This window comes from Oratosquilla oratoria, unplaced genomic scaffold, assembly GCF_046742065.1.
Source record: "Oratosquilla oratoria isolate Oo_2021 unplaced genomic scaffold, ASM4674206v1 SCAFFOLD45, whole genome shotgun sequence".
NCBI classification, from domain to species: Eukaryota; Metazoa; Arthropoda; class Malacostraca; order Stomatopoda; family Squillidae; genus Oratosquilla; species Oratosquilla oratoria.
Genome location: NW_027467710.1, coordinates 1,969,314 through 1,985,503, shown reverse-complemented (window position 1 = coordinate 1,985,503; position 16,190 = coordinate 1,969,314). Strand labels below are relative to the sequence as shown.

General features: G+C 40.5%; 1 protein-coding gene across 1 annotated transcript in view; it reads right to left on the bottom strand.

Moving 5' to 3' along the window:
- Nucleotides 1–16,190, bottom strand: part of LOC143023143 (RAD50-interacting protein 1-like) — a 45,305-nt gene that overhangs the window by 9,734 nt on the left and 19,381 nt on the right. Inside the window, exons 8-10 of the mRNA XM_076181655.1 lie at nucleotides 9,977–10,165; nucleotides 5,033–5,374; nucleotides 3,383–3,516 (exon numbers count right to left, since the gene is read on the bottom strand). Of these exons, the coding sequence (XP_076037770.1) occupies nucleotides 3,383–3,516; nucleotides 5,033–5,374; nucleotides 9,977–10,165 (665 nt within the window). The remainder of the gene's footprint in view (nucleotides 1–3,382; nucleotides 3,517–5,032; nucleotides 5,375–9,976; nucleotides 10,166–16,190) is intronic.

The window sequence follows — 16,190 nt, the reverse complement described above, 5'->3', positions numbered from 1 at the left end:
ATTTAACTATACCTATGCATTTATTTATGTATTTTATTTGTTATTTACATTGTTATAGTTTTTATTTATTATTTCATTATTAATATGATTTTTTTTTTCGCATCCGACCTAGATATGGATCAAAAGGTCTCCTGTTGGCATGCTCCGCCTTTGTAATCCTTTGTAAATGCAAGGGTGGTGGGTCAGGGATTGGAGATGGTTAAGGAAAATGGAGAAAAGTGGTAGGTGAGCCAGCTGTTGTTTGCGGACGACACTGCACGTGTAGCAGGATCGGAGGAGGGATTGAGGAAGTTGGTGACAGAGTTTGGGAAAGTGTGTGATAGAAGAAAGCTGAAGATAAATGTGGGTAAAAGTAAGGTGATGAGATGTTTAAGGGGTGAAAGTGGCAGTAGACTGGAAGTGAGCATTAAGGGAGAGTGACTGGAGGAAGTGGATAGTTTTAGATACTTGGGTGCAAATGTGGCAGGAAAAGGTGGAGTGGAGGTGGAGATAGAATGTAGACTGAGAGAAACGAGTAAATGCCTTGGTGGATTAAAAAGTGTAATGAGGAATAGACAATTGGGAATGGATGCTAAGAGGAGACTGTATGAAGGAGTGATTGTGCCAACAGCACTGTATGGGGCAGAAACATGGAACATAAGAGAGGAAGAGAGAAGGAGTTTGAATGTGTTTGAGATGAGGTGTCTGAGAAGTATGATGGGGGTTACTAGGCTAGATAGAGTGAGAAATGAGAAGGTGAGGAGAAGAACGGGGGTGGAAAAGGAGTTGGGAGATAGGGTTGATGAAAGAGTATTAGAATGGTTTGGACACATGGAAAGAATGAGTGAAGAAAGACTAGTAAAAGAGGTATGGAAGGCAGATGTGGAGGGAGTGAACATGAGGGGACGTCCTAGGATGAGGTGGATGGATGGGGTGAAGGGGGCTTTGGGGAAGAGGGGAATGTCTGTTGAGGAAGGATGGGAGAGGACAGAAGACATGGGTGAATGGAGAATGGTTGTATATGGATGAAGTTGTGATGCATGAGGTGGAATGGGCAGTGCATGAGGTGGATGGGGTGGTGAGGTAGTATGTGTGAGCAAAATTTGACGCAGCCCGAAGGGATTTCTCCCCGTCTTCTCCTTTTATGCATGGGGGGACGGAGAGGGGGGTCGCAGAATATATGAAGCGGCCTTGCTGTGGATGTGCTGTGTCTTGTGACACTGCTTCTGACCCAGGGCAGTGGACAAGGTGCAGGGATGACCCGTCATCCAGGAGGTGCTAAGATAAGAGGGAGGGTGGAGGGGTGTGGAGTGTATTTGGGGATGGAGTGGGTGGGAATGATTTTATGCCTTTTCCTTTTTGGCTACCTCCCTTGTAAGGGGGAAAAAGCCTTGGTATATGTATGTATGTTCATAATGATAACCCTAGATAATAGAAACATTATAAATACATATACCAAGGGCATTTTCCCTTAACATGGGAGGCAGCCAAAATTAAAAAGCCTAATTCCACTCCCACCAATTTAATCCCCACTCTCTCCACTCTCGTTCACTCCCCTCCCTCTCTTGTTTCTTGGCTCCTTGTGGATGACAGGTCATCCCTGCATCTCACCCATTGCCCTGGGTCAGAAGCAATGCAGCAAGACACAGCACATCCATAGCAAGGCTACTTCATTTAATCAGAGACCATCCCCTCTCTGTCCCTTCATGCAGAAAAAGAGACAACAGGGAGAAATCCTTTCAGGCTTTGTCAAAATATCATTCACACATTAGCACTCCCCAACTCCCCCATCCCCCATCCACTCTCTTTCATGCATCACAGCATCATCCATACACAACCCTTTTCCACACACCCCTATCTTCTGTCTTCTCCCTTCCACAACAGACATCCCCCTCTTTCTCTATGCCCCTTTTACCCCACTCATCCATTCATCTCATCCGTGGTCGCCCCCTCATGTTTGCTCCATCCACCTCTACCTTCCACACTTTACTAATTTTTCTTTACGCATTCTTTACAAGTGTCCAAACCATCCTTATACTTTCATTAACCCTATCTCCCACTTTGTTTTCCACCCTTACTTGTAACCTACCATACTCCTCAGACATTTCATCTCAAACATACTTACACTCTTCCTCTTTTATGTTCCATGTTTCTGCCCCATACAGTGCTGTCGGCACAATCACCCCTTCATACAATCACTTTTTAGTATCAATTCCCAAATGTCTATTTCTTATTACAATTTTTAATCCACCACTTTCTTATTACAATTTTTAATCCACCACTTTTAGTTTCCATTCCCAAATGTCTATTTCTTATTACAATTTTTAATCCACCACTTGTTTCTCTCAATCTACATTTTACCTCCACTCCCTTTCCTGTCACATGCATCCCCAAGTATCTAAAGCTATCCACTTCCTCCAGTCTCTCTCCTGTAATACTTCCAATTTGCTGCCATCCTCTCCCTTTGTACATTTCATCATCTTACTTTTACCCACATTTACCATCAACTTCCTCCTTTTGCACACCTTCCCAAATACCGTCACTACTTTCCTTAATCCCTCCTCTGATCCTGCTACAAATGAAGTGTTGTCAGCAAACAAAAACTGGCTGATCTCACATTTTTCTCCATTTTCTTTAACCATCTCTATCCCCTGCCCATTACCCTTGCATTTACCTCCCACACCACCCTATCCATATACACAGTGAACAGCCATGGCAACATGACACATCCCTGGTGAAGTCCCACCTTTACCTCAAACAACACTCTCTCCATTTCTAATTCTTACACAGGCTCTACTACTCTCATAAAAACTCAACTGCTCTCAACAGCTTTCCTCCAATCCCATATATCTGCAAAATCTTCCACACTGCCTTCCTGTCTACCCTGTCATAACCTTTTTCCAAATCCATAATGGTACAAAAAACATCCTTACCCTTTCCTAAAGCTTTGTCACATATCTGTCTTACCACAAAAATTTGATCCATGCAACCCTGACCTTTGCTAAACCCACACTGTTCCTCACCAATTAGTCCCTCTGTTTCTCTCCAAACCCTCCCATAAGCCTTCCCAATTACACTCAGCAAACTGATCCTTGTGAAACTACTACATTCACATGTCCCCTTTTCCCTTGTAAAGCGGAACTATACAGGCACTCCTCCAGCACTCTACCCTCTTTTAGACAAACATTAAACCTCACCACCCAGTTCACCATCACTGTACCTCCCTTTTTTACACTCCACATGACACCTATCTAACCCAGGTGCCTTGCCTGCTCTCCTTATTTTAATCACTGCTTTCACCTCATCTTTTCTCATTTCTCCCCCATTTTCCTCATTATATATTATATAAATATTATATTCTATTACTATATTATACAATTATGAATATTATATTATAACTTACAGTTTAAAGTAATTCTCTGGCTTCTGAGTGAACTGTCCAAAGATTGGAAAGAGACCTTGAAACATGTCATATTGTAGTTGAGTTGCTCCAGCTTCATTAAAGTGGTTCTGTAGAATTACCTCCTCATATACAAACTGAAAACCATCATCAAATTAGATTATGATATTTCCCCTCATATCACAATGGATGCTTCTTTGACAAAACTGAAGCCTTATATTATACTAATATGCTTTAACTATTTTTTCTTAATGCCTCCACACCAGGTGTCTTATACTATAGACCCATCTGGCCAGAATGCTGGGTAGAAACTACTGAGTAGAGTCATGCAATCCATAAAGCTATTTATCATCAATTCAAATCCAAGCATGAGCTTGAAAAGTATATAGCCCAAGTTAGAACCATATATGAATTTGAAGTGAAATATGATAAATTGGAAAGTAAGAGACATGACCCCACAAGAGTTGCTCCTTTCCTATGTAGTACAATTAGGTACACACATAAGAAATAAAAAATCAATGGAAAGTGGAACAAAACAAAAAATAACCTTTAAAGAAATAGTACAGCAACAAGTGGAAGAAAATCCTAAAGAAACCGTAATTAAAGTAATTAAGGAGAAATAAAATTGGGTCAGACACACAGTGGAAAAAAAAGTGCATAGTAGTTTATGGGATTAAAGAAAAACATAAGGTAGCTAGATACCCAAGAGAAAAGGAGAAAGAAATCGCAAAAGAAATCCTGAAAGAGATATAAGAGGGACAAGTAATGAAAAAAGGAATAGAAGTACATAGAATGGGACAATACTCCAAAGGAAAAAAAAAAAAAAAAAAAAAGACCTTGACCTCAGTTCAGCCTGCTCCATGACCTCAACTCAATCTTCTCCATGACCTCAGTGCAGTCTGCTTCATGATCTCAGCTCAGTCTGCTCTGTGACCTCAGCTCAGTCTGCTCTGTGACCTCAGCTAGAGAACTCATTTGCTGCTGAGACAACAGCTAGCGAATACCTCATTAAGTTTATTACTTTCTGTGAAGTTTATATCTTCAAGGGAGCAGTTACCAGCTGCCAGCTCTCCTTGTGTTTATATGGTAGAGGAAATACTAATGAGGTTGATGATGAGTGATGAGAGATACTGGGTCCAGTCCAAAGACTAAGTATCGAGCCCTCAGGGATCTTCGAATGAAAATAAGGAAGTCAACAGGATTTGAAGATGGACGGCAGGGAGATGACTCTGGTGTTTTTCTTGCAGGATCACTTTTTGTAGGTGCCTATTAATTATGAGTCACTGAGGAAGCATATGAGAGGTACAGAGTAAAGAGGGTAGAAACAAACTGCAAGGTGAGGACAAAGGAAGAGCAGATATGAATGTAGATGTTTAAGATTTTTTGAATAAAAAATATTATGGAAAAAAATTAAAATGAGTGCCAAAAGGTGAGTCAGGTAGAGATGAAAGGTATAGGGAGCAGATATGCAGTTGTCACTGGAAGAGCAGGATGTGAGAGGGAGATGAGCTGAGTATTTTAAGTAGCTGTCGAGTTTAAAGGAGAGGGAGGCCTATGATTGTGGTGATGGAACAAGAAATCTGTTAGAAAACTGATGAAATTTTACATTTTCTACTCCTTGCAGCTTATTAAATGTTAACTTTTTTGTTTTACCTTATTTAGGGCATCTGCAATTATGTGCCATAGCTGTGTGAAGAGAAGAGGGTGAAGAGTATCTCGTAAGGTGGCCAGGTGGCGAGCCAGAGTTTCTAACAATGGGCAGAAGGAAGGGCTAGGTTCTTTTGCATTATGCTCCATACTAAACCATTTGTCTTTTCGGTATGGCTGGCTACGAGCCCGCACTTCTGTAACCACATAGTTTGCCAATGTTCTTATCATTTCAGTCTGGAGGTGTCCATACAAACTCACAGTTGAGTCGAACACACTGCCTTCCACATCTGATAAGTCTTCATTGGTGGGACTCAGCTTGCTGCAGTTAAGGGAACTTAGGGCATCCTGCAACAAGAAATAACAGCCTCATAGTTACTTATGATTGCAACCAGAAAATAAAAATTTAAGTATCTATAACTGAATTCTCTAAATGTTACAAAATAAGAGAACCTATGGGTTCAAAACATGAAAAATTATCACAAATACAGTATGTCCTGAACAAAATACTCACAAAAAGCAAGTTCACTCCATCTAGCTCTGCCTTCCACACACTCTTTGCTAATCTTTCCTCACTCATTCTTTTCATATGCCCAACCCACCCCAGTATTTTCTCATCAGCCCTATCTGTCACCTCCCTTTCCACCCTCACTCTTCTCTTCATCTCCTCTTTTCTCACTATCCATCCTTGAAACACCCTACATACTTCTCAAATGCATTTAAATTTTTCCTTTCTGCCTCCCTTAAATTCTAAGTCTTTGCCTGTATAGTGTTGTAGACACAATCACCCATTCATACAATCTTCTTTCTAGATCCATCCCCAGATATCTATTTCTCATGACACATCATTCCCCCTAGACATATGGTTGCTTCCCTCATTCTACAATTTACCTCCACCCTTAACTCATCCGTTTCCTGTTACATGTGACCTTAAACACAGGAGAAAATAATGTGGAAATGATGACAGTTGAAAATAGTGACATACATACATACATACATATACCAAGGCTTTTTCCCCCTTCCAAGGGAGGTAGCCAAAAAGGGAAAGGCATAAAAACACTCCCACCCATTTCATCCCTAAATACACTCCACACCCCTCCCACCCTCCCTCTCATAGTGATATGAAAAGTAGAAAATATGTGGTGATCTATGTACCCCCAAAAACATGTTCTTGGAACGAGTGACCTTTTCAAAATGTTGGAAGACACAAGTCATAATTAAATGAAATGCTGAAAGGAAGAAATCTAGTAATTATGGGTGATTTTAACTCTAAAGAAATATGTTGGGAGATGACAGTGAAGGGTGGAGAGGACCTTTGGGGAAACATACTACTGGACATGACCATTGAATACACAATGACTCAATGGGTAAAAGAAAATATCAGATATAGAAATAATGAAGAACCATCGAGACTAGATTTAATATTTACATCAGAGCCTGAAATTGTGGATACAATTTAATACAAAACACCAATTGGGAAGAGTGACTTCATACTACTTGAACTCGAACTAAAATAGGAAATATATATGGAGAGAAATGAGAAACACAGAAAACAAAGACTGATGTATAACAAAACAGACTTTGGGAAACTTAGAAAGTTCTTTCAAAAAGATAATTGGGAAAACTTTAAGGGAGCGTCACCAGCAATATTTAGAAAAAATTCTGATACATGAGCAAATTTTAGGTAAACATTTCAAAAGAATCTCCATGATGGTGGCAACACTCATACAAAGTTGTGCAACTGTATTTCGTTTCTATTTTCTTTTTTATACAGAATAAAACATAAAATATTGGCAACCTCTGGCAACCCCATTGAAAAAAACACATTCTGTATATTGAAATAGCATCAACATTTCTGTAACTATTTCGTTTTTTGCTACAGAATTGTCTTTATGGAGATATTTGGTAATTCCTCCCACCAGCATAACCCACAAAGACAGTGGACAGGGCACCAGTAGTCTTGAAAAGGTCAAATGAAAGTGATGTCACTCCTGGCGCTCTCACTGTATGCAACAATTTTGATTCCTCGCCCTGTATTGTTGCTGTGATCATGGGAAAATTAACAAGAAACAAAAGAGTGAAGCGGCAGAATATAGAGGGCCCGTGAATGCCTGAAATAGAATCAAGAAGGAAAAAGAAAGAGGAGAAAAGCAGCAAAACTGTGCGTAGCACTCTGCAAGCATTTACTAGCCACACCCACCTTACACATCCTCCACTCATGCCACATTCCTCACCTTCACCTCACACCTCATCAGCAAAGAAGAGAAAATTGGAGATTTGCTATACATCGCAACCATCAAACAAATGGTCCCAATCCCCGTCCCGTTTTTCTTACCTTTTACAATCCAAGTGGGAATACCTACATATACATACATATACCAAAGGCTTTTTCTCCCTTACATGGGGGGTAGCCAATAAGAAAAAGGCATAGAAATCACTCCCACCCATTTCATTTCCCATATATTCCACTCCCCTCCACCCTCTTCCCTATCTTGGCACCTCCTGGATGACGGGGCATCCCTGCATCCTGTCCACTGCCCTGGGTCAGAAGCAGTGTCGCAAGATACAGCACATCCACAGCAAGGCTGCTTCATAAATTCAGTGACCCCCCCCTCTCCGTCCCCTCATGCAGAAAAGGAGAAGATGGGGAGAAATCCCTTCAGGCTGTGTCAAATTTTTTTCTCATACATACTTCCTCACCCCCATCCCCCACCCACTCCCCCTCATGCATCACAGCCTCATCTATACACAACCCTTCTCCATTCACCCCTATCTTCTGTCCTCTCCCATCCTTCCTCTCCTTTGTAAAGCCCCTTTCACCCCATCCATCCATCTCATCTTAGGACGGCCCCTCGTGTTCACTCCTTCCACCTCTGCCTTCCACACCTCTTTTACTAGTCTTCACTCATTCTTTCCATGTGTCCAAAAGAGTGGCCAGCCCCCCCATTAGCCCCCTCAACTGAAATGAGCAAGTTGAAAATTTAAAACACTCATTGAAATAATTTTATTAAGTGGAATTTTTAATTGCCAGGGCTAAAGATTTGTCAGCCATCAGTGCTAGCCCAACCATTAACCCCCTCCCCTTCTGAAATGAGGATAATATATGTGTATTATCATATTACTATTAGCCTCCCCAAAAATTTGCTCAGCCCCCCCTTAGCCTCCCCAACTAAAAATTCCTGGCGCCGCCACTGCTGCTGACTATTAATAGAATCATGAAAGGAATGATTTATTAAAATGGGACAATGGAAAAACAAGAGGACACAAAAAGAAGCTCAAAAAGGATAACTATAAAAGAGATTAAAAAGAGTACTGGATACCTGGAATAATTTGGATTTTAAGAAAAAACTTGATGCTGAAAGATACAAAGACAGGTCAATATGAGCATAGCTCCCTTGTACAATAAACTAGGTAAATACAGTACTTGTCAAAAGTATGCAGTGCCTACCCCTTGCAGCCATATATTGACAATGAAAATAGGAGGGCATTTTCTGAGGTGAAATTATATAGATACAATGTATCTGGCAACCCCCTGCTGTCACACTGGGCCAACAAAATGGAATGTGAGGGAAAACCCAACCAGTTGCTCCGCTGCTGTCGGAAGAGTAACCCCTCTCTTTGGAACATTGCCTTCTTTCACACTGGTTTTCTTCATTTCCCTAGGGTCTGCATCATTACCATGGCTCCTACAAAGAAATTAACTTAAGAAATAATTGCCCAAGTCATTGGACTAGAAGAAGGCAGGCCATGGAACTAAAGAAATCAATGAAATGTTGAAGGTGGCCAAGTCCAAAATCAAGAGATACATGGTGCGATTTTGGGAGAGAGGAGGACTGGAGATACCATCCCAGAAACCTAGGATAGGGCATCCTAAGAAGACTTCTCCAAGGATTTTGAACATCATAAAGCATTCTTTAGAGTCAAATCCATTAATAAAAGCAATATCTATGAAGGAGAAGTCTTCTTAGGACCCTCTGCACCAGGTTACTGGGATGGTATCTCCAGCCCTCCTCCATCCTGAAATCACACCATGTATCTCTTGACTTTGGACTTGGCCACCTTCAACATTTCACTGATTTCTTTAGTTCCATGGCCTGCCTTCTTTAGTCCAATGACTTGGGCAATTATTTCTTTAGTTAATTCCTTTGTAGGAACCATGGTAATGATACAGACCCTAGGGAAATGAAGAAAAACAGTGTGAAAAAGGCAAGGTCCTGAAGAGAGGTACCTATAAATGCTCTTCCTACACCAGCATGGGAGCGACTGGCTGGGTTCTCCCTCACATTCCACTCTGTTGACCAAGTGTGACAGCAGGGGGTTGCCAGATACATTCTATCTACATAATTTCACCTTAGAAAATGCCTTCCTATTTTCGTCATCAATATGTGGCTGCAAGGGCTAGGTACCCCATACTTTTGACAAGTACTGTATGTGCACATATCCACCAATAGGCTTTTTACCCCTTGTAAGGGAGTTAGTAAGTCAAGGTTTGCACCCACCTCACCATCCATCCAACACCCATTTGTTTCCATTTTGTCTTACATCTTTATGTAAGAAGGGCCATCCCTATCTCCTGCCCACTGTAATGCAGCACATCCAAAGCATGGCCTTACAGCTGGAGCTGGTTTACCCCCACAATTTCATTTACATGGCAACCCTCCCTCCCATTCCCATCCATTACCCATTTGTTTCCTTCACCCCCACCCCCCTTGTGGATGAAGGTGTCATCCCTGTTTTCCACCCACTGTTCGTTTCAGATGCAATGCAGCAAGACACAGCACATATGCACATATATTCTTATATACATATAGAAATATTTATATACTATGTGGTACAAAAATGTATTCACTCTGCATGTGAGTACTCTTGTGAATCCTTTTAGTGAACACCCTATAGATGATAATAGAGAGCTTCAATGCCAGGAATGAAGTACCAGGCAAAATACAATACCTGTTTAGCCATTGCTTCTACATTGAGGGCAGGTGTTCTAGTAAGGTCTGCAGATGTACATGTGAAGGTAGACAGGTCATCTGGCGATGTGATGGGGGATGAGCGACTGTGATCAGATATCATTGAAGCTGTGTGGTGTTCCTGAAGTTTTTGGAATTGTTCTGCATAGTACTGCATTTCCACAAAGAACTAGGAACAAAACAAAGTAAATACATCAGAGCTAATAAAAACACTTCTAAATAAAAAAGAATCATACAACTTATATTAAATTGCTAATCTTCCATCTTAAAAGGTACTCATGTCTCATTAGATACACATAATATTTATATATATACATATACAACAGTTTTTTCACCCTTACAAGGAAGGTAATTAAAGTCAAAGACATAAATCCACTCCCATCCATTTCATCTCCATATACTCCAATCTCATTCCCCCTCCCTCCCTCTTTTCTTGGCTCCTCCTGAATGACAGGTCATCTCTGCATCTTGCCCACTGCCCTGGGTCAGAGGCAATGCAGCAAGACAGCACATCCATAGCAAGGCTAAGAGGTCTGGGAGGCCTAAAAAGACTTGGCATTAGGCTAAACTAATGTAAAACATGAACTAGAGTCTAATCCATGTGTGACAGCCAGACAAGTCAAGGAAAAGAACCCAGAACAGTTCGGAGTGTTCAGTGAGAAACATCAACTGCCATATTACCAACTTGGGTACAAGAGTCAATGCCCAGTGAAGAAGCTTCTTCTGACCCTTAAGCAGAGGCACCTTCATTTGCCAGCCAGATTTATTTAGGATAGCTATCTGGGCTATGGTTTCTGCTCTCAGATCCTAAGTATTACTGGTAACACAGGGCAGATCAAAAGATGTTGTGGTCAGATTTATTTAGGATAGCTATCTGGGCTATGGTTTCTGCTCTCAGATCCTAAGTATTACTGGTAACACAGGGCAGATCAAAAGATGTTGTGGTCAGGTCCATGGATGGCAAAAAACCTCCCTCCTAACTAACATAACTAACATGAGACTTAAAAGATTAATTCTTGGCTCACTGATAAGCTCTACCCACTTGCAATAGGCAGGCAGAATTTTTGGAACAAAACTGCTCCACTCCTATAGGTTTCTTCAAGGTTAATGTGGATGAAGGTGAAACTGGGAAGGGAGATGTGGGTTTTTGTAAGTGCATATGGCCCTGGTAGTGAGAAGAGTGTAGAAGAAAGGGAGGCTTTTTGGATAGATTTAAAAATTAATGCATAGAGGGTTTAGGGAGAAATGTCAATGAAGTGGTATTGGGAGATCTCAATGTTAGGGTTGGGGATGAACAAACAGAAGGAGTGGTTGGGAAATGTGGAGTTCCAGGAAAAGATTGTGGTGGAGATATGATGGTGGAGATGTGCCTGGAGAGTTGATGATGGCAAATATTTTGTTTAGGAAGAAAGTCAATTATAAATATACATGGGAGTGGTAGATTGGGCTTTAATAGACTATACAGTGGTAAACAGAAGAGTAGGATGAGTTTTGGATTCACATGTTTTTAGGGAAGAGTGGTGGAATATCAGATCATTTTTTGGTGTAAGTTGAGAGTGGAGGATAGATGGAGAAAGAGGAAAAGGACAGAAGGTAGGGAGGTACTTAGAATAAACTGCTTAAATGAGAAAGAAAAAGAGGACAAGAAGCTGAGAGAAGAGTGGGAGGGAGTCAAGAATAGAGTAGAACTAGGAGTGGAGGAGGAATGGGGATATTTCAAGGAGGGAGTCACAAGGTGTGCAAAGATGGTGCATGTAACAAGGTGGATGGGAGGAAATAGAAGGGTAGTGAGTGGTGGGATGATGAAGCAAAGAAGGCTGTAGAAAAGAAGAAATGAGCATTCACAGATTGGATACAAAACAGGACAAGAGAATCATATGAGAGGTATAAAGAAAAGTACACCACAAGACAAAGGAGGCAAAGAGGAGAGATGTAAAATGAAGAAACAGAGATAGAAGAGAAATGGAATATGCTAAAAGAAATTTATAATGAGGGAGTGAATAAATGCGTACCACAACAACAACAAAAAAGGGAAAAAATATATAAAAAGCTGGTACAACAAAAATGGATAAAAGAGATAAAGCTTGGAAGAAATGGAAAAAAGACAAGAAATCAAGGAAATGGCTAATGTACATCAAACTAAAAAGTAATAATATAAAATATAAAAATATGCAGAGATGAAATGAGAAACTAAATAGAAAAATGCAAGGAAGAACCCAAACTATTTTACAGGTATGTAAATGGCAAACTGAAGAATAAACAAGAAATAGAAAAGCTGTGCCAAGGTAAATACGAATATACAGAAGAACTGGAAATGGCTGAAATTATGAACAACCACTTCAAATCAGTATTCACAATAGAAAACTCACCTAACTGTGAGGAAATAGAGAATCCCCCTCAATGAAAGAAATAGTTGTAACACAGAAGGAAATCAGCAACCAAATCAAAACCCTTGATGTCAGAAAATCACATGGTCCAGACGGAATTGTAAATTGTACACTGAAAGAATGCATGGAAGAATTAACAGATAAAATATACAAAATAATTAAATTCTCACCTCAAGAAAGAAAAGTGCCACAGGACTGGAAGAGTGCAAACATTGTACTGACTTAAAAGGGAGGAAACAAGGAAGATCCATCAAATTACAGACTGGTCTCCCTGACAAGCACAGTAGCAAAAATTTGCGAAAAGGTAATCAAAAATAGATGGGTTAAACATTTGGAAGAAAAAACTATACTGAATCCAAATCAATTTGGATTCAGACAAGGAAGACCATATACAACAAACTTGATCTGCTTCTACATACATATACCAAGGCTTTTTCCCCTTTACAAGGGAGTCAAAAAGAAGGCATAAAACCATTCCTACCCATTCCGTCCCTAAATACACTCCACCCCCCCCTCTTATCTTAGCACCTCCTGGATGACGGGTCATCCCTGCACCTTGTCTACTGCCCTGGGTCAGAGGCAGTGTCGCAAGGCACAGCACATCCACAACAAGGCCACTTCATTAAATTGGTGACCCCCCCCCTCTCCGTCCCCCCATGTAGAAAAGAAGATGGGAAGAAATCCCTTTGGGCTCTGTCAAATTTTGCTCACACATACTACCTCACCCCCCCATCCTCCCACCCATTCCACCTCATGCATCACAGCATCATCCATATACAACCATTCTCCATTCACCCCTGTCTTCTGTCCCCTCCCGTCCTTCCTCAACAGACATTCCCCTCTTCCCCAAAGTCCCCTTCACCCCATCCATCCATCTCATCCTAGGACGTCCCCTCATGTTCACTTCCTCCACATCTGCCTTCCATACCTCTTTTACTAGTCTTTCTTCACTCATTCTTTCCATGTGTCCAAACCATCCTAATACTCTTTCATCAACCCTATCTCCCAACTCCCCTTCCACCCCCGCTCTCTTCCTCACATCCTCGTTTCTCACTCTATCCAGCCTAGTAACCCCCACCTTACTTCTCAAGTACCTCATTTCAAACACATTCAAACTCCTTTCCGCTTATGTTCCATGTTTCTGTCCTTTACAGTGCTGTCGGCACAACCAATCCTTCATACAGTCTTCTTTTTCTGACTGTTCTTTTCTAGTTTTTTTCCTTAGCTTCGTCTTTTTGTTTTCTCATCCTCTCTTTCCTCTTTATTCATTTCTCTTTTTATCCATACCTGTTTATATTACTCCCTGTACGCTAGTTGCCCTGTTTTAGCTAAGATATTCTCTGCTGTTGTTTGTGACCTGAATTTAACCTTAATTGGTCTGGTCTTATCTGTATTGTATTTCCCTAGTCTAGACATTTCTTCTATTTGTTTCCCTATTTCTGGTTCATCTTCTTGAACCACTTCTATCTTATTTACTTTTTCCTTTTCCTCCTTTATTCTTGTAGTCCTATTTGGATTATACTTCTCTTCCATCCCTAATATAATCATACATTTCTTTTTATTCGCCAAGTCTCTTACTATATTCTCCTCCCTCATCACTTTAATAACTGTGTCCTTAGTTTGTTCTTTCATCTGCTGTTCCATTATACCTCTAAATCCAATTTTTATTGTTCTCTTGTACTTTTTTCCAATCACTTACCTCTTTTGCTATGGACTCTTTATTTTCTTTATTCCTCTTTAATTCCTCATTCTCTTCCTTTACTTCTCTTAACTGTCTTTTAATTCTTCTATTTCTTTAGCTAGACATTGATTCTCTTTCTTTAGTTCTTCCAGTTTATCAACTCTTTCGGTAACTAGAGTTAATTGGTTAAACCTAATCTCCCATTCTTTGTTCATTTTTTTTAGTTGCTCCTCTAGATTTACTAGTCAGGGGAGGTTGCCACCTCCTCCCTCATTAAATCCATAAAATCAGTTATCTTCTCTTTCTATTGAGCTGTTATTATCTATATTTCTGCTCTTGACACCTCTGCTTCCTTGTGTATTCTGCCCCCCGTTTGTTTACACCTCTCCTAAGATCCGGGGCCCATTCGTCCCCTTCCTCATTTCCTTCCATTTTCCTCAGTAATCCCTCCCTTTCCCCTATTTCTTCACCTTCCCACTACACCACATGCTTTCCCCTTTCCCTACTAATACAACAAGGTACTCCCTTGTCATTGAGATCCACGAAAGTTGTACTTCTTTTCCGTAGTTCCAATCTTTGCCATGTATCCGACGTATGTGTGTGTGTGTATTTACCTAGTTGTATTATACGGGAAGGGAGCTATGCTCCTGGTGACCCATCTTTGTATCTCTCAGCATCAAGACTTTTCTTAAAATCTTGAATAGTGCTTGCACACACTGTATCTTTGTCTAATTTGTTCCAAGTGTCTATCACTCTGTGTGGGAAGCTATTTTTTTCAGATCTCTTCTGTAATTATCTTTTTTAGTTTCTTTTCGTGTCCTCTTGTTTTTCCACTGTCCCATTTCAATAAATCATTCTTATCTAAGATTTCCATTCCCTTCATAATTCTATTGATAGTGTGTGTGTATATATACAGTGATCTGTCGCTACTTCATGGTTCAACTATCACGGATTCACGACTTTGCGGATTTTTGAAATATGGAAAATATATTGCGGAGTTTCTGGAAAATTATAGAAAAATCGAGATATATGAACACCCAAAATTTTTCATTAAAACCATTAAAATATTAATAATACATATTATTTCCTAGTCTAGGAACAACAAAACAAGTGTAAAATAGCAAAAAAAATCATATACAGGGGTATTTGAACTTGTAACTCACATAAAAAAGAAAAGAAAAAAAAAGAGAGAAACATCTGGAATGCGATGTGCATACAGTACCTGCGTATCCTGTTGTTGAGAATACACAAAGCGTACCATCTTGGTGACAAAGTGTGTTGTAAGACGGGCTGTGATTGATGCAATGGAGAGAGACAACGAATCACAGCTTTCTATTTTGTAATCTGGCCTGTGATTAGTGCTTTGACCGATGCTCAGATCTGCAGCATCTTCCCTTGTCTCTCTCTCATGGCCATTTCGCTTCAAGTTTTCTCACTGAGCAGTTTACTGTACTACTTTACGCTGTGCTGTGTGCAATTTTGTTTTTGTTTCTTTGCACTGAACTTTGTGTTTTCATACCCTGCAATGACTCCCAAGCATGCTGCTTCTTCCAAGGCTGGTACTGAGCCTAATGAAGAATGATGATGATTGCTGAGAAGATGAAACTTCTGGATATGTTGAAGGAAGGGAGAACTTTAGCTGCTGTAGCCTGCCATTTTAGCGTGAACAAATCGACCGTTCGCTACATCAAGAAGGACAAGGCTAACATTAGGAAGACAGCTGCCATCACCTTTAATAAGTCGGTGAAGAGAATGGTTACAGCTCATAATAAAACTATCATCCGTATGGAAGTGATCATTGCTGTGATCATTGGTGGTGATGGCTTTGCAGACATGACCACGGGAGACGTCGATGAGTTATTAGACTGCCACTCCCAGCCACTAACCGACACAGACCTAAAAGACTTAATGAAGTTGGCCAGTGAAGAAGAAACGGAAGAAATTGTCGACCAAACTGGCTTGACTTTGGAACAGCTGGCCAAGCTCTGCAACCTGGCTTAAGAATTGAAAGAAGGGTCACAAGAATGGGACAATGATATGGTTTGTTCTGTGCAATTTTGCAACAAGGACAATGAAGTCATGAATCCCTACAAGATGCTCTTTCAACAGAAAAAGAAGCAGCAACT